The sequence below is a fragment of the Chlorocebus sabaeus genome, chromosome 7 (assembly GCF_047675955.1).
Source record: "Chlorocebus sabaeus isolate Y175 chromosome 7, mChlSab1.0.hap1, whole genome shotgun sequence".
NCBI lineage: Eukaryota > Metazoa > Chordata > Mammalia > Primates > Cercopithecidae > Chlorocebus > Chlorocebus sabaeus.
In genome coordinates this window covers 7,257,555-7,276,636 of record NC_132910.1, presented here as the reverse complement: position 1 = coordinate 7,276,636, position 19,082 = coordinate 7,257,555, and the positions used below count along the sequence as shown (strand labels likewise).

The window sequence follows — 19,082 nt, the reverse complement described above, 5'->3', positions numbered from 1 at the left end:
CTTTCTCCTTGGGTATTATTGATTTGGATACTTTAAGGAAAGAAGTTTTTTTTAAGAAAGTTCTGATATGGGTATATCATTTCATATTCCGTGGTATAGGAAATGGTGGGTGGGAAGACCAAAGGGTATCTTGATTTTTATAAAAAATACACTTTTTTCCAGCAAAATATTTAAAAACATTCAAAAATATTCATTTTCTTTAAGAAAAAGAGGGAGAATATTTATTTGTAAAGTTTTCTGTGATCCTGGAATCAGAGAACAGTTGGGAGCCACCTTCTTTCTTAGCTCTGTTTCCTTAGTTCTAGGTCTCAGTTCCTTTACTTCTAAAAGAAAAATAATAATAGCCCCCTACTGCAGAACTTTGTTTTGAAGATTAGTGAAACACTTTATTTGACAGCACCTTGCTCTGCAGAAATGTGTCATTATTTTTCTGTGACAATTGGAAAAGATATTTTCTGAAGCCCTCAGGGATTACTGTCAATACACCCCAGTCTCATTGTTACCCATTTCTGTCCATTCTGTTATGCCTTTGTCTAGGCCCCCACAGTCTCTCACTTGAATTATTGCAATAGCTTCCTCACCATCACTCCATTACTCTCTGAAATTCATCTTCCATGTTCCTGCCAGAAATATCATTTCAAAACTCAAATTTGCTCATCGTATATCTCCTCTTTTAATATTCTCATTGATTTTCCAGCACCCACAGATGATAGACAAGGGAGTTTATGATTTGGTTTACGTTTCCACTTTCATTAAATACAACTCCCCAGTCCAGTAGACCCCAGTTCAAAAAAACTTGATGTTTCCCAAAGAGCATATATTTTTCCACCTGGAATGTCCTTTTCCACCTTGTTTTTTTTCTGAAAAACCTGCACACTTATTCCTTTAAGGCTCAGCTGCTACCTTTCCTCTACAAAGTCAAGCACTAAGCTCCACGGAGGCACATATCACATCATCTCACACATGAAATTCTTTAAAAACAGTCCCCAGCTGGACACAGTGCCTCATGCCTGTAATCCCAGAACTTTGGGAGGACAAGGCAGGCGGATCACGAAGTCAGGAGTTTGAGACCAGCCTGGCCAATATGCTGAAACCCTGTTTCTACTAAAAATGCAAAAATTAGCCGGGCATGGTGGGGTGCACCTGTAGTCCCAGCTACTTGGGAGGCTGAGGCAGGAGAATCACTTGAACCCGGGAGGCAGAGGTTGCGGTGAGCCGAGATCTTGCCACTGCCCTCCAGCCTGGGTGACAGAGCGAGACTCCGTCTCAAACAAAACAAAACAAAATAGTCCCCATACCTACTGTGGCTGCCACAAGTGCTTCAAATATATTGTATGTTTTTGTTTGGAGTACTACATTTCTCTAGTGCTAAATGCTTACCTGGCACTGTATCTGGTGTTTTAATAAACATTATGTCAATTTAATTATCTCATTTTTACCTTTGCTCATTTTTAAATATACTATGGATGTGAAGTCATTCTCAGAAAAAGAAACAGATATATTTCTCTCATTATTATAGGTGTATCAACTTATCTATGCCTTGCTCCTGATGGAATTTGGGATCCCCAAGGACCAGATCTCAGCAACTGTTCTTCTCCTTGGGTCAATCATATAACACAGAAGGTAAACCTTGTGACTAACAAGAAAGTCTTTGCTAAAACTGTATTATCTGCTGTTGATGATAGCTGTTGGAAACAAAACAGTCAAGAATTCTTTTAAAATCAATGTAGAAAAATTCTTCCATTTTAATTTAATTTCACATTTAATGACAACCTCTAATATGTTATGAGCTAATTCTAGAATTTTGTTGTTTTTAAAGTGCAAATCCATGAATTTCCTCTTATATTGCTTATAATTTTATTATTAATAAAATTTCTATGGTATTGTGAACTACAGATATAAAAGTCCAAGAGGCATTATAAATTAAGCAAGTAAAAGTTTCTAGCATACATACATATGGGTTTTCCTGTGGAAATAATAATTATAATTTTTCAAAGTCTACCTTTGGAATCTTAAGGCATCTGATTAATGTTCTGTAACCTAATCATTTATCAGTGTTAAAAGTATACACATGTGTGACAGAATCTTGCAGACTCAAATTTTCAGAGCTTATTTGGTTGCAATATGTTGAACATTTTTATTATTAATGCACTGTGGGGCTTTGAATTGATTTCATTACAAACAGAGACCAGATGTGCATTTATGCCAAAAGGGTTATGGGATGAATCCTTATTATAGCAATTTATGTGAATTTATGCACTCCTAAAATGGAGAGTCCTTCTATGGCACATTAGCTATGCTGAGGAATTTCTGAGAGAGATTTTCCCGAGAAATATTACAAATGATGACCTTACTAAAAGCCTGCCTGTGCCATTTGCTCTTTTCTCTATTTGTTTTTAACCAGACTTATCTTCAATAATATACTGTATAATAATCCATAAATATCTACCCAGTAGATCATTTAGCAGATGAGCCATAACTATCTATTTACCCTAAATCATGGAAGAATAGTGGTTATATTGACTCTAGTTACCCTCTTACATATGCATCTCCATACTTGTTGCTATTCATAATGATGCTTCTCCAATTTCAGCACTGTTCCTGCCACAGTTTTTATGTCCTTTGATTTTATTACAATGTAGCTCAGACCCCAGGGCAAATAACTCTTGCTGGATGTGATCAGATTAAAAGATCAGTAGCATATCTCCTTGCATTAGCAATTCTTTAAAAACAGTCCCTAGATACTTAGCCCAGGGGTTAATATAAATTCAATAATAACTCTTCTAGAAGGCTGAATGTTTTCACGATAATTTCTGAATATAGTTGGATCATTTTATCGTAGAAATTACTAGGTGACTTTAACTGATAATGATGCTTAATTCTTTTCTTTTCTCTGCAGCCCAGCTAATCTTAGGACAAAAGATAATTCAAAGACCAGACAGCTGTTGTCCATTTGATTTATAGACAGGATGTTTTTGTTTTGTAAAAAAATACCTCCTATTCTTCCAGGGCATTTTTGTTTCATCTTGTAGAGTCTACAAAACTATGTTATGTGATCATTACATTTAAACTTAAATAACTTAGGTAATTGGAACTTATAAAAAAAATCTTAGATTGATTACTCAAAAATTTATAAAATCTTAAAAAGTGCAGCAAGAGGCTTTTGAGCACTCTGAATCAGCTTATGTAACTTGTCCAAGGTCAGTGGTGGAGCTAGTATTTGGTGGAGAAGAAGTCAGTGGTAGAGAAGGTAGTTGTGACTACCTTCATGAAGACATCATACTTAACCACAACACTGGTTAAACCATGGATAGCTTGTGATTGGCTTCATAGCCTTACACTCAGTTACCTATGCTGTCCCTCTGCACTCTGCCTACCCTTTTACTTGGTTGTGTCCTTTATGCCTCCAAATATTTATGATACTCATTGGCTATAAATGATAGCTGAACAGGTTTCTTTACCACAAAACTCTAACACTTTTAAATATTAGTATTGAAAACTTCAAGAATCTGTTGTAGCATTCATAGGATTATTTGTCTATATTTTATCCTCTTCCTACCCAGGCTGTCTTTCATAGAATTCATCCCTTTTCTCATCTCCTTCCTCTCATTGTAATACCTGCGTAATACCAGAGTCCACACAGATGGAACACTTGAGGAGGTTTTGTTTACAAAGGTATTGGGGCAGTAAAGGCAAACTGCAAGGGATTGAGCAGGAACCCCGAGCTTGTAGCAGGGGAGGAGCTGTTCCCAACCCCAGGCCTGTAGAGTACCAGATCAAAGGAGTGACCAAAAATAAGGAGCTCTTTGTCCTTGGGAAGAAAGATGATCTTAAGGCAAGGGACACAGCTTAGCCCCAGGTGGCCATTCAGAAAGGAATCCAGGTGAATTAATACCCTGACCTTACTTACCCTCCACCGTCCATTTACCTGCCAAGCCACCCCACTGGCCAAACCCAACCAGAAGCCAAAGAAGGACACACTTAATGACTACCTTGTAAGTCCACCTTGTAGGGCAGAAGGCAGGATGGAGGAGGGTAGAGAGTAGCCCTGAACTAGCAAATGGAAGGTACCCAACATAGTCCTTGGCTTTTCTCCACTCCCTTCTCTCACCCTTCTTCCTTTTCCCATTGAATCAGCATTGTTGTCTAGGGTAAATGCTCATGGCTCATCATCTAGAGCCAAGAAGATTAAGGACACAGACACACACAAGGGGTGAGTTTAGGAGCAGAGGTTTAATAGGCAAAAGAAGAGAAAGGAGAACAGCTCTCTCTCTTGTGAGAGAGAGAGGGGCCCCAAAATGGGAATTCCAATCTGGAGTGGTAGTTCACCGGATTTTATAGGTAGGCTTGAGGAGATAGTGTCTGATTTATGTAAGGCCCAAGATTGGTTGGACCAGGTGTGACGTTTACATAGCCTGCGGGGAAGGCTGGAAGGCTAGCCACCTCACCCTAATCTTTTTTTTTTTTTTTTTTTTGAGATGAAGTCTCGCTCTGTCACCCAGGTTGGAGTGCACTGGCACTGTCTTGGCTCACCGCAACCTCCACCTCCCAGGTTCAAGCAATTCTCTTGCCTCAGCCTCCCAAAGCTGGGACTACAGGCGCACACTGCAACACCTGGCTAATTTTTTGTATTTTAGTAGAGACGAGGTTTCACCATGTTGTCCAGGCTGGTCTCAAACTCCTGAGCTCAGGCAATCTGCCCGCTACGGCCTCCCAAAGTGCTAGGATTAGAGAAGTGAGCCATCATGCTCCACCACACTAATCTTATTATGCAAATAGGCTTTCCACTTGGCCTGCCATGTTGCCTGCTCCTTACTGTGCACGTGGCTGGCAAAGGGAAGGAGCTGCCATTTTGAACATGCCTAGTCCCAGGTAGCCTTCTCTTGTCAGCACAGCTGCCAGCATTCGCCTGTGCAAGCTTCTAGCTTGCCTTTCTATGTCTGCAGCTCGATTTTACAGGCTACTCTTTGTTAGAAAAGAAATGATTTTGGGGCTGCTTTTCTTTAAAAGGAAAACCTTACTGAGGACTTTCTTACCCTAACTGCCTAAATAATTTCTTTTTAATTCCTGTGTCACCATTTCCTTCTCTTTCCTTTGCCCTTCACCTCCCCTCTCCTCCCTCTTTGATTTCCTTTTTCCCACACACTCTTTGCTCTGATCTCCTACCTCTTTCCATTTCTGCAACTGATTTTTTTCTGCTGTCTACCATGTTGAAAAATTGAAGTCAAATAGATATCTTTAATGTTTCATTCTTCCTGCTACCCTCTCCCTGCTGCCAGTATAGTTTTGTGAATTTCAAACTCGTAAAGCAAAGAAACACTTTTTACCCCCAATGGAAACACAAGTGAAAAAAACACAATATACACATGCAAAGAAAAAAAAGTATATATTTGAAATGCTAGTTTTCTTCTTCTCAGGGATTTTGTGAATTAATGTACCCTGAAGGGTGAGTCCACTTGGACTGCTGTAGTTTATGGTTAAAAAACCAAACAAGGCCGGGCGCAGTGGCTCACACCTGTAATCCCAACACTTTGGGAGGCTCAGGCAGGCAGAGCACGAGGTCAGGAGATCGAGACCATCCTGGCTAACACAGTGAAACCCCGTCTCTACTAAAAAATACAAAATATTAGCCAGGCGTGGTGGCAGGCGCCTGTAGTTCTAGCTACTTGGGAGGCTGAGGCAGGAGAATGGTGTGAACCCAGGAGGCGAAGCTTGCAGTAAGCCAAGATCATGCCACTGCACTCCAGCCTGGGCGACAGAGTGAGCCTCCATCTCAAAAAAAAAAAAAAAAAAAAAAAAAAATTAAAATTAAAATACAAACCATAGACGAGGTAGCTTATAAACAACAGAAGTATATTTTCCATAGATCTGGAGGCTGGAAAGTCCAAGATCAAGGTGCCGGCAGATCCTTTGTCCAGTGAGGGCCTGCTTTCTGGTTCATCAGCAGCACCTTCTCACTGAATCCTCACATGGTGGAAGGGACAGCTCTCTGGGGCCTCATTTATAAGGGCACTAATCCCAGTCATTAGGGCTCTGGCCTCTTGACCTAATCCCTTCCCACAGGCCCCACCTCTTAACACTAACACATTGAGGATTCAATGTTAACATGTGAATTTTAGAGGGACACAAACTTTCAGATCACTACAACCTCCTTCTCATCTTTACAGTGCCCCGGAGAACTCCTGAGGATGTTGAAGGGAAGAGCACTGACCTGAGGATCTTGATTGTTGAGTTATGGTGGACACATCATTAACCTTTGGATTGGTTTCCCCCTTTGTAAAATAGAGTAGATCATTAATTTTAGTGCTCACTAAATTTTAGACGTACAGTGCTCACTGTATGTCACCACCATTATAGATTGCATAGGTAGCAGTTATACTCAACTAAATGAACCAAGTTGCTGACTTTAGTTCAAAATAGGAAATCTTACATTTACATTTTCTTGAAAACATGAATTATGTTTTTTTTTCCCCCAGCAATCAGGCCAAGTGGGAGAAAACAGTTAAAGAATCTTGATGGTTTCAACTCACAAATGAATTGGAGTCACTTATGTACTTGTGAAGTTAGAGATTAAGTTCTGTGTGACACTAAAGAGTGGATTACTTTTCACTAGAGAAGATGTCAGGTTTTAAAGTTAGAATATCACAAAGGAATTTGTTGTAAATAAACCAGCTGGATACATTCGTAAAGATGAGATTTAATAAAAAAAATTATTTGTGCAGAAGAGAAAGGAGGAAAATCATAAGTTGTACAAAAGGTTACCTTTACTCCAACAATGAGATAGAGAAAAGGAGAGCGAAAGGGAGAGGAAAAGGCAGGCCAGTAGGCAGGTGGATGGAAGTCTTGATGGATGTACGTGGATGGATGGATGAATGGATGGAAAAGTAGGTAGAAGGGCTGGGCACTGTGGCTCACGCCTGTAATCCCAACACTTTGGGAGGCCAAGACGGGCAGATTACGAGGTCAGGAGATCGAGACCATCCTGGCTAACGTGGTGAAACCCTGTCTCTGCTACAAATACAATAAATTAGCCGGACGTGGTGGTGGGTGCCTGTAGTCCCAGCTACTCGGGAGACTGAGGCAGGAGAATAGCGTGAACCCAGGAGGCGGAGCTTGCAGTGAGCCGAGATGGCGCCACTGCACTCCAGCCTGGGCGACAGAGCGAGACTCCATTTCAAAAAAAAAAAAAAAAAAATAGGGAGAAAAGTAGGTAGAATAATAAATGAATAGATACATACATAAATAGATACATATCTGTATACATATCTACATACATTGGAAGATAGATATATGTCTTCAAATTAATGTTTTAAAAAAAGTTTCCAGTTTTTATTGAAAGCCAACAAGTTGGCTCAGAGCCATGCCTCCTGAAACATGAAGGCAAAATATCCCATTTCTCACCTATTTTAATGACTGCTGTAAAATCATAGTCTCTTGCCTCAGCTTGATCTCCAGCTTGCACTCAATTTTTCAAAAAGGAGACTATTTTGCATACTTTTAAAGAAAGCATTGTGCTTTATAACTTCACCCATCTTTTTTCACTTCAAGTTTGGTGGTAGTATAGTTCTGCATAGCTTCTTTATTTACATGCAAAGGGAAGTCAGTTTCCTACTCCATTGCCTGATTCCACTATTACATGAAAAAGAATTGTCAATGTTGTAATGGTGAGAATAGCCTCTTCCTATTTCTAAGAAACCAAAGTGCCTCTGTTTCTGTTTGTATACAAGTTACTGATAGATTTTCAGATAATGCAAGGTTATTCCTGACTTTCTAAAGAAGAGGGATGTGAAAATCTAGAAAGAATGTTGCTACTTTACAACATAAGTCAGTTATCTCCCCTAGAAACTAGGTCGAATCCTGTCTCCTATATCTTAAATTCCCCATTTTATCTTCCTTAGATCTAGCATGAAATGAAAGTAAATTGCTTCTTTATTTTGTCAGAGATGAGTGGCAATTCCAAAATTTTACACTTATTTAACTTACGTTTAATTGTAAGATAGAAGTATTTTGTTGCTTGTATACTTATTTGACTCAGATTTATGGTAAAATAGATCTTTCAAAGAAATGGTAGCTATGTACTTGAACACTGTGTGTAATTCCTTTATAAATTGTTTTGGCCCTTGATTAGTGGTTGATATAATAAAATCTCAATGCTGATTTTTAAAAAATTGCTTTGACTTGTATCAAAATTTAAAATGTTATCTGTTTCTGTCATAATTATTATTTTTAACTAAAGCTGCCAGGTTTTCCCTCCCTGATTCAAGTCCTAGATATAATCCCACCATATCAATATAGGCATTAATTTACTAATCCTCACAAAACTTATAACATTTCTCAGTGTGTATTGCTTATTTCTGAGAAAAATTTTAGTAGAATTTAGCAAAAGAAGTTAGTGAGGTCTTTAAGCTATGAGATGTAGAATAAATGTATTTCAGCCCTGCCTATGTGCACAGAAAACTTGAGGCACATTCAACATATATATATATTTTTGTATGGAAATAAGATCATTATAGTCTGCAATAACTGGAGTAAGAGAAGTAAACAGGGTGATCAGAAAGAGATTCACTTTGGATGCCACTGGAGAGGATGTGGGCCGTGACAGCCGGACAGAAAATGTGGCCATGAAACTGAATTGGAAGCAGCTATGGGAGAAATCAGTTAATGGTACCACCGTGTAGTTAGGAAAACCAGAAACCCAAGGATGGCTTTTGGTGCCTCCCTCTCCTTCCCCTCCTGCACCCAGTCAGACACTAGTCCTGTCAGGTGTAACTGTAAATTCCTCTCAGGCCAGGCCACTGCTTTTCACTTCTCTCCATACCCACTACCCCAATCCATAGCAATTTCTCCTCACCCAGATCTCCTTTCATTCACTCCTGAACCCTCTAATCCTTTCCCCTGAATTTGACTTCAAATACAAACCTAATTTGGCATATCCCATGTAAGCTCTTCAGGACCTTCCCATTATTCTTAACATAATTCCCCAAATCTTCATAACTTCTAAACCAAAACTACTTAATCCTGTCCTTGCTCACCTCTCCAGCTGCCTAAACACCAGATATGGTGCCCTTTGTGCAATTTCCCTAAGATTGCATGCCCCTCCCTCCTAAAAGCTGTTCCCTCTGCCCAGATGCCCCCACCCACATCCCAATCTAATTTCTTCTTTCTGTTCCATCTCAAACATTCTTCCTCAGAGAAGCATTTCCATGCCAGGTTAAAATGTCTTCAAACTACTCTACCACACTGGGATTCTGTATTGCTCTCAACAAAATTAAAATTATATATTTGTACAGTTAAATTCTTAATAACTATTTCCGTGGCTAGTATATAAACTCCCTCTCATTAGAAAGCATTTTATTCAACACTGACCTTAGCACAGAGCTATAGAGATTCAAATGTTTATCAAAGAACAAATGAATATATAGGCTGAATGAACAATCATTGAAATAATAGATGGATGGATAAGCGGATGGAGATAGCTAGACAAAAACATACGGATATGCAGGTAGCAATACTGGATTCTCAAAGTATAAAAAATGTTTTTCCTTCTTATCGTACCTAGTACTATGTCTACTCAAGCCATGTTTATTCTAGATCTTACTTTTTATGTATCATATTCTTGGCTTATTCTTTCCCCTCAATAGCACCGATTAGTATTCCATTGTACCTTGTATCCCTCGACTTATCTTTTAAGATTTCACTTGGTGGTTACTTCTTCTTGCCGTCCCTCAGCTTTGTGGTTGTTCTCTATTCCCATAATACCTCATACACATTCCTGTCACAACAACTGAATTGTTGTGAACTCATATGATCTTTTACATACCTCACTCCAACCACATGAGTGCAAGAGTTGTATAAGATTCATCTTTATTTCCTCAGGAAATAACAAGTGTGCAAAGAATCATTGAAAGAATGAAACATTTTTGCTATGATTTATTCACTTTAAGATGAAGAGAGGGCCTGTCGTCCCACCTACTTGGGAAGCTGAAGCAGGAGGACTGCTTGAGGCCAGGAGTTCAAGGCTGCAGTTAGCTGTGATTGTGCTGCTGCACTCCAGCTTGGGAAATAGAAAAAAAAAAAAAAGAAAAAAAAAGAATAGAGGGTCAGAAAATAATTTGTTATAGCAGTTTTTATTTTACCCTAAAAAGGTACTTTTCATATTTTTACTATAAACGTATTTATTTATTTATTTATTCATTAAAGACAAGGTCTTACTCTGTACTCTGTCACCCAGGCTGGAGTGCTGTGGCATGGCCATGACTCCCTATAACCTTAACCTCCCAGGATGAAACAATTCTCCCACCTCAATCTCTCAAGTAGCAGGGACCACTGTGGGCCCTGAGAATTTTTTTTTTTTTTTTTTTTAATTTTGTAGACATGGGGCTTCCCTATGTTGCCCAGGCTGGTCTCCAGCTCCTGAGCTCAAGTGATCTTCCCGCATTGGTCTCCCAAAGTACTGGGATTACAGGTGTGAGCCGCCATGCCCAGCCTACAAATATTTTTATAACCTATTTGCACTTCAGTTTTTTTTCCTTCCAACATTTTTGTTGTTAAACATTGAATTCCAGGGCTCTTTTGAAGGATTAAGTTTATTGTTCACAAACAACAACAACAACAACAAAAACCCCACTTCTTGATTGCTAAAATACAGTTACTATTTATAAGAGAATTCATTAGTGATTTTCTTATTTTACTTATTGATTTATAAAACTACACTGTTGTTGACACATATATGGACAGATGAATTTGCCTGGCTGTTTTTTGTAGAGATGGGGTTTCAATGTGTTGCCCAGGCTGGTCTTGAACTACTGAGCTCAAGTGATCCGTCCACCTCAGGCTCCCAAAGTGTTAGGATTACAGGTGTGAGCCATCCGCCTGGCCTTCATTATTATCTTTTGTATTGAGAACAATTACATTTTGACTTGTTGGTCATCTACATTTTCAACTTTTTCATTACTGCACATAAAGAAAATGTTTAATTTTTTTCTGCCTTTTTATATTGATAAATTTTTATATAAGGGAATTACATAGGCCTTCTTTTTCACCTTTTCATTTCCCACTCCAATAATGTAATAATTCATATTGAAAACTATACTTGTATAACCACACAGAAAAAAAAAAGAAATGGAATTACAATAGGAAAATACCACTACCATTATTTCATTTTTTTCTCTATTTGATGACTAATTTTGCTATTCATAATGATCACTGATAGATGTAATTAAAGTCAATACTTGTATCCTTAGTTTTGAAGATGTATTGATGAAGAAAAAAGGTTTACCTAATTTAGTAGATCTCAAACTTTTGTCACCGTAGTATATTTAAAACCGTAGTATATTTTATGATTCACCGTAGTGAATCATAAAACCTCAGAGGTCCATCAAACTGACTTTTTTTCTTATAGAAATGATATTGTGTGGTAACAAAGACAGAGAAAGAAACTTAATAATAATAACAACAAAATAATTACATAAGAACCCATGATTAACAAAATAAAACAATAGTAATTCTACAAACATATTCATTATTATAAGAGTATAATAGGTGAAAAATTATAACCTGCAAGACACTATGAATGGCACATTAATTAAAATAATGTCCCTTTGGAAAATTATAGGAATTCCAGCTATCTTAGATATCTCTATGCCCAGTGGGGGAGTTTTCCAAAGTGTCAGTTGTATCAGGTGTCCAGACTTCTTGATAGAATATTGAATTTGAATACTTACACTATACTAGCATCTCACTAAATTAATTAATGAACACTGAATTTTAGAATGTGTTACTTGATTTACCATATTATCAGTAAGTAGCCCTCATTTATGTACAGAAATTTAAATGTATGGACTTTAATCACATTTATATCACTTTATGAACACTTAAAAGTACATTCATGACCCACCAGTGGGCCACGAGTGCTACTTTGATCTACATTGAATTTGTTACATACATATCCTTGAACCCTATAATGTATTCCTTTTAGTCTTACAGGTATTTTAGGCAAAAAGACCCTGACCATATTTTACAAATTTCTTATACTCAGTCCTGATATTTTCTATTTTAAGAATTTCTTGAAAGTTGGACCAGGTGCAGTGGCTCACGCCTGTGATCTCGGCACTTTGGGAGGTCAAGGCGGGCAGATGGCTTGAGATCAGGAGTTCGAGACCAGCCTGGCCAATATGGCGAAACCTAATCTCTACTGAAAATACAAAAATTAGCTGGGCATGGTGGCATGTACCTGTAATCCCAGCTACTCAGGAGACCAAGGCATGAGAATCACTTGAACTGGGGAGGCAGAGGTTGCAGTGAGCTGAGATCATGCCACTGCTCTCCAGCCTCAGAGACAGAGAAAGACTCTGTCTCAAAAAAAAAAAAAATTCTAGAAAGTATTGATTATATAATAATTGTTTAACATATTTTTCATGTAAAATTTTAACATTATAGGTAAGGATTTTTCTTTTGATTCTCCCTTTTTAGGCTTTGTTCTATATATTTAAATATATAGAAATGCACATATGTAAAACACAAATATTGTATATATTTTTTTCACAAGTAGCATATTTACAATTACTTATGTAGTGTGTTTATATTTCTCAATAGCATGCAAATATTTATTAGCATGTATATGTAAATAACTTTCATATCTGCATTGATTTTAACTCAACAATATAGCCTGAAGATTAATCTTCACATTATTGATCTCATTCATCATTTTAAACTGTTGGATAATATTTCATGGTATGGAATATTTCATGGATCAGATGGTAGTGGATTATCAGAATTTATTAACGTTAGTGTCCATATACTTGCTCTACAACCCCCTCACTGCCAAATTTGACTGGCTTAATTTAAAAAATTAATTAAAAGAAAATTCCAGGGTATGAATCTGCCTGCAGAGTTTTATATAGTTATAATCCATTTTATTGTTGATCATGAACAAGCTGGAATCAACATCCTTGAACATTTCTCTTTGTATATCTGTGGGATTATTTCTTATGGTTGATACTTTGAGTTACACAGTCTTCACATGTCAAAGTTTAATAGACAATGGTAATTTACTGTCATAGGAGCAATACAGATATACACTACCAATAGTAGTTTATGAAGGTGATATTTGTTGAGACAAACCCTTGCCACCACTTAATGATATTAAACCTTTTTTGTTTTGTTTTGTTTTTACTTTTTGAGTTAGGCTTTTCTATATACATGAGAACATGATTGTAAATAATTTAGGTGTTCTAATCAGTTTAATTAATTTATTGTTTCTTTAACATTCAATCCTGATACAAACGCTAAGCATCCCAAGTAGATCATTATAACTGATAACCTACCTATTTAAATAAGAGTTTTACTTGTCCCCCTTTTAGCTTTCTGAATAGCCATTAGTGAAACAACTTACAGAGAGTATGGCTTTCTCTTTGTGTTCCCATTTTCTGTGTTGGACTGCCTTTAAAAAGGGGAAGAAAATAATTTTGTACATAATGACACTATTATATATTTAAATAGTAATGGTGTTACAGGAAAAGGCTTCGGATCCAGACCCCAAGAGGGGGCTTTTGGATCTTGCCCAAGAAAGAATTTAGGGCGAGTCCGCAGTGCAAAGCAAAAGCAAGTTGATTAAGAAAGTACAGTGGTGAAAGGATAGCTATTCCATAGGCAGTGTAGGACGTTCCCAAAAGTAAGAGGAGGAAAGCATCCTCCCTAGGTAAAATGCTTGTATATGTATATTTTTTCTATTTAGTTAGTTAATTAGTTTGTTTATTTGTTTGTTTTTGAGATAAGAGTCTGGCTCTGTCACCCAGGCTGGAGTGCAGTGGTGCAATCTGAGCTCAGGGCAACCTCCGCCTCCTGGGTTCAAGCAATTCTCCTGCCTCAGTCTTCCAAGTAGCTGGGATTACAGGCACGCACCACCACGCCCGGCTAATTTTTGTATTTTTACTAGAGACAGGGTGTCACCATGTTGGCCAAGCTGGCCTCAAACTCGACCTCGTGATACACCCGCCTCAGCCTCCCAAAGTGCTGGAATAACAGGCATGAGCCACCGTGCCCAGCCCAGTGCTTGTATGTGTGTGTGTGTGTGTGTGTGTGTGTGTGTGTGTGTGTGTGTGTTTGTATTTATATATATGAGATAAAAAGAGATACTGGCGAGATGTGTTATGCTCCAAGGGTTTGTGATAAAGCGTTAATTTTCTTTTCTGTCTTTTTTTTTTTTTGGATACGCAGTCTCGCTCTGTCACCCAGGCTGGAGTGCAGTGGCACGATTTCGACTCACTGCAAGCTTCGCCTCCCGTATTCATGCCATTGTCCTGCCTCAGCCTCCCGAGTAGCTGGGACTAAGGGCGTCTGCCACCACACCCGGCTAATTTATTGTATTTTTAGTAGAGACGGGGTTTCCCCATGTCGGCCAGGATGGTCTCAATGTCCTGACTTCGTGATCCGCCCGCCTCAGCCTCCCAAAGGGCTGGGAGCCACCGCACCCGGCTACTTTTCTTAATTACTATATTTTGCAAAAATTGGTATTATTGTCTTTAAAGCAAAATTAGGAATGCCTTTGTTCTCTAGATATCGGGATATCTCCCAAGGCTGGGTCTGTTTAGCAAACATTACTAGTTTGTTCCCTTAACCATAAATATCTAAAAGCTAGGAATGCCTAACTTTCTGAGAATGCAAGTCAGCGAGTCCCGGCCTCATTTTCTTAGCCCTCACTCAAAATGCAGTTACTCTGGTTGGAAGGCCTCTGACAGTAGGACAGATTAAAGTTTGAAAAGATAATATCAAATTATTAAGAAACTCCTAGAGACTTGCAACTATAATCTCAGCACTTTAGGAGACCAAAGTGGAAGGATAGCAAAAGACCAGGAGCCCCATCTCTACAAAATTAAAAAAAAAAAAAAAAAATTAGCTATGCATAGTGGGTGCACACCCGTAGTCCCAGCTACATTGGAGGATGAGCTGGGCGGATGCCTTGAGCCCAGGAGTTCAAGGTTACAGTGAACTGTGATGAGCTATGATTGTGCCCCTGAACTTCTTCAACCTGGGTGACAGTGAGACCTGCCTTACCAAAGAAAAAAAAAAAAAAAGCTGGGCGCGGTGGCTCATACCTGTAATCCCAGCACTTTGGGAGCCCGAGACGGGTAGATTGCCTAAGGTCAGGAGTTCAAAACCAGCCTGGCCAACATGGTGAATGAAACCCCCATACAAAAATTAGCTGAGCGTGGTGGCAGGCATCTGTAATCCCAGCTACTCGGAAGGCTGGGGCAGGAGAATCGCTTGAACCCAGGAGGCAGAGGTTGCAGTGAGCCGAGAGATTGCGCCATTGCACTCCAGCCTGGGTGACAAAAGGGAAACTCTGTCTCAAAAATAAATAAATAAATAAATAAATAAATAAATAAATAAATAAATGAATAAAGAAGGAAAGAAAGAGTCTCTGGAAAGTGAGAATATAGAAAGGTGAAATAGAGGTGTTCGTTATTTTTACTTTGTACACTTTTTATTTATTTAGTGTAAATATGTTATAGTCCTGTTTTACTTTTTTAATTTCAAAACAAAGAAGAGTATAACTTGGGAAATTACACTTATTTACTCATTCTTGTTTCTCATGACTTTCTTACCAATTAATATATATTCCTATGTTTGAATTACCCATGGCTAACAAATTTGTTCTAATGATGATGACGTATTAGGTCTTTATCTATTTTAATATTTTTGGAGTGTTGACAATTTGACATATTCTTGTAGAATGTACTTGAAAAATCAGCATGTACTTTCAGAGAAAAAAAATACTAGAAACTAAGCAATAACATACCGGGAGAGAAATTCCTTATTCAGTTAGTAAGAAGACGAAAATCACTTTGAAAAGCCCAGATTTTATTTCTGGTAGAATTTTCACAGAGCTTAGCAGCTGATGAGTATTCACTGTGAACTAAGTGCTAAACTAGACACAAAGGAAAATGTGTACGTGCCTCTGAGAACTTACAATGTGGTTGGGGATCCACAACACACAAGCAACTAAGTCAACTTCAGAAACTCACAGAGAAAAACCATAGGGCAAACCTTAGACTTAACTACCCAAATAGATAATTAAGGTAAACCTGATTTTTCAAAGTAAATTTCCTCAGGAGGAGCTTTCTGAAGATATGAGTTTAAAGTCAAGTTTTGAAGAAAAAGATGAATTTGCAGGAAAAATTGGGGAGTGTATTCCAGATGAAGATGGAGTTTAACAACTATTTCTTGAATCCATCATTACAATTACATCCAAACATGATCACTGAAAGAAACCAATAAAAGTATTTATGTGAGATCTCTTTCCTTTGTATTCCGTTTAAAAATTATAGTTGAAATCTGGTGAGACAGCTGCCAACATTGCTAGAGAGCTGGCTGAACAGACAAGAAATCACTTGAATGCTGGGGACATCAGCTACTCTGTCCGGGCCATGGATCAGCTGGTAGGCCTCCTAGATGTACAACTTCGGAACTTGACCCCAGGTGGAAAAGATAGCGCTGCCCGGAGTTTGAACAAGGTAAGGACCCCAATTATGTGTGTGTGTGTGTGGTGTGTGTGTGTGTATATATGTGTGTGTGTATATATGTGTGTGTATATATATATGTCTTTAAAGTTTTCATAAAATCTGAAAGACTTCACTGCTTAATTTTCCCCCTTCTATAGAATATAATCATTATGAAGAGAATCAACAGTTATTTTCAATTCCTTTGTTATTTCGTTACAATAATAGAACTACGTGGTTCTTAATCTAAAGAAATGATAAATGATAATCTCTGTATATATATTTTGAATTTATAATTCTGTTTTCCATGGCAGTTATTCTGGTATGCTAAATTCAGAGAGGGTTAATGTACATAAATGCAGTTTCTTTTTCTTTCAAACTTTTATGTTAAGATAATTGACAATGAAATAAATGTCTAATCAATAAGTAAGACTTTAGAACATAATAACAAGAAGATATTACAGATCTTCTTCTGGAAGGATGGATGGATCTCTAACATCCATTATAGATTATTTAAAAACTGAGATAATTGATCCTAATTAATAAAACTTTTAAAAAATTCATAAGGCAAGTAATTAAGTTTAATTTCTACTTCCTTTTGACTTTGAAATCACTCAGATTTTGTATCACTAACATTAAAATGTTAAAAGCTTAAATATTTTCCAGCAAATTTGAATTGTAATTTAAAAAAATTATTTATGTTTTTAACTTCAGGGAAAATACATTTTATGAATTTTCATTTATATTTACATAAATGAAATAGGCATTTATTTACATAAACATTTAAAATATATTTCATATATTTATAAAGAATATAATTTACTTATGTAACAAAATATCACATGGTGAATTAACCCCATGGTAAAACATATTAGCATAGCTACCTTCAAATGACATGTGTTCCCTGACTGGCTGGCATTTGTGTAGTAGAGATGTTCAATGATTGAAACTGAATTTTAGGGCCTTGAATATCATGATAGCCTTACTACTTTAAAAAAGAAGAATTTGACATTTCCAGACTAATATTCCTCTATGGAATTCACTAAAAGAACATTCTTATTTAGAATGAAAATGACTGCAAAGTAGTCTTTTAATATATTTAGTTCTTCTATGTCTTACTAGGTTAAGAATTTCACTCATCAAAGGGAAATAAATTTTCTAAATAATGATTATTCAACACAGAAAAGCCAGATATTTTATCTGGCAAACAGTTTTGTTTGTTTGTTTGTTTGTTTTTTGTTTGTTTGTTTTGCAATTTCATCTGCAGAAAACAGGTACAGTTTTATTATTCGATACAAATTATTATCTTTTTAATTTTGAGCATAAAGGAGTTATTTTTGTCACTTATGCCCTTGATAGAATCACAACTAATTGCTTGATGGAATATAATCCACAGCTACCTATATAATCTGGGCGTGCTGTGATTTTAATGCGTTGTTGCCCAGACTGGCTGGATGCTATTAATGAATATTGCTGCCAGCTATTGTTATCATAATGTACTGGATGTAGTCATTTCTATTAATGTTACATATCCATAACATGACTTGTTATAGCAGTACTTTGTATCTTTATTTAAAAATGGTGTTGATGTCTGACAATATCAGGTAAAGCTGGCAATTAATGTCACATTCTAACTGGCTACAGCTAATCAGCTTGCCTACTCTGAATATTAAATAACTAAATAATGGGCAAATTTCCATTTGTGAAGCTTTTTAATGCTTTCTTTTGTTACTCATTTGGCTCTTTTCAATTGTTTATATAATGTGGTTTGTCATATGTTAATTTGCATGACGGGGTAAGGAGAAGGGAGGATGAAGTTTATTCACATGCTTGCTGGCTTGCTCTCATTTCCTGTGGTTCCCACTTTCCCTGAAGCAGTTATAACCCATCAGATTTGAAAAGTCAACTCAGTACAAATTAACTGTGCTCTGTATTGAAATTCTGGAGGGTTAGAGTCCTGCAAACTACGATGCAAGTCAGTGATCCACATGACAGCCTGGCAATTTACTTGCACTCATTCCTCACTTAATTCTTTAGAGGAGTAACTGCTCTATGCTCATTGAAAAATGCATGAATTAGAGTTGGGAGAGTATAAGCCACACAAAAGGCATCTGGGTAACTGCTTCTTAAAACTGGGTAATTTTCTCCTTCGACAATCAAGGCTACTAAGGAAAAAAATATATATGTAGGAAAGAAGAGGAAAACCCACAAATGAATTTATAAAATTATAGCTCATTTATTTAAACATGGTGGATAAACTGCTATTAATTATTCATTTTATCACCAGGAAATAATGTTTGGGACATAACATGAGTTGTTGCTAACCTTTTGCCCAGAAATACATCACTCTCTATGCAAACGAACAAACAGAAATATACTTCTTATCCCACCAAAGTTTCTATCATTTGATTTTTGGTCAAAACTGTCAAAAGAAATTCTTCAAGAAACAAAAGCAGCGATTAATCAGGAGAATAATCACATTCTTTTAATCAGTAGCTAGTTATCCCTAGTATGTGCCCATTAGAATCAAAGAGTCATAATGATTGGGCATTTCTTTTTTCCTGATAAACAGAAGTTTTTGTA

General features: G+C 37.2%; 1 protein-coding gene across 16 annotated transcripts in view; it reads left to right on the top strand.

Annotated features, from left to right (window-relative positions):
- ADGRL3 (adhesion G protein-coupled receptor L3) overlaps nucleotides 1–19,082 on the top strand; it is an 846,373-nt gene that overhangs the window by 670,473 nt on the left and 156,818 nt on the right. For all 16 annotated transcript variants that reach the window (XM_037989342.2, XM_037989350.2, XM_073017343.1 and 13 more), the window contains 2 exons: nucleotides 1,520–1,623; nucleotides 16,329–16,514. In XM_037989342.2, the coding sequence (XP_037845270.1) occupies nucleotides 1,520–1,623; nucleotides 16,329–16,514 (290 nt within the window). The remainder of the gene's footprint in view (nucleotides 1–1,519; nucleotides 1,624–16,328; nucleotides 16,515–19,082) is intronic.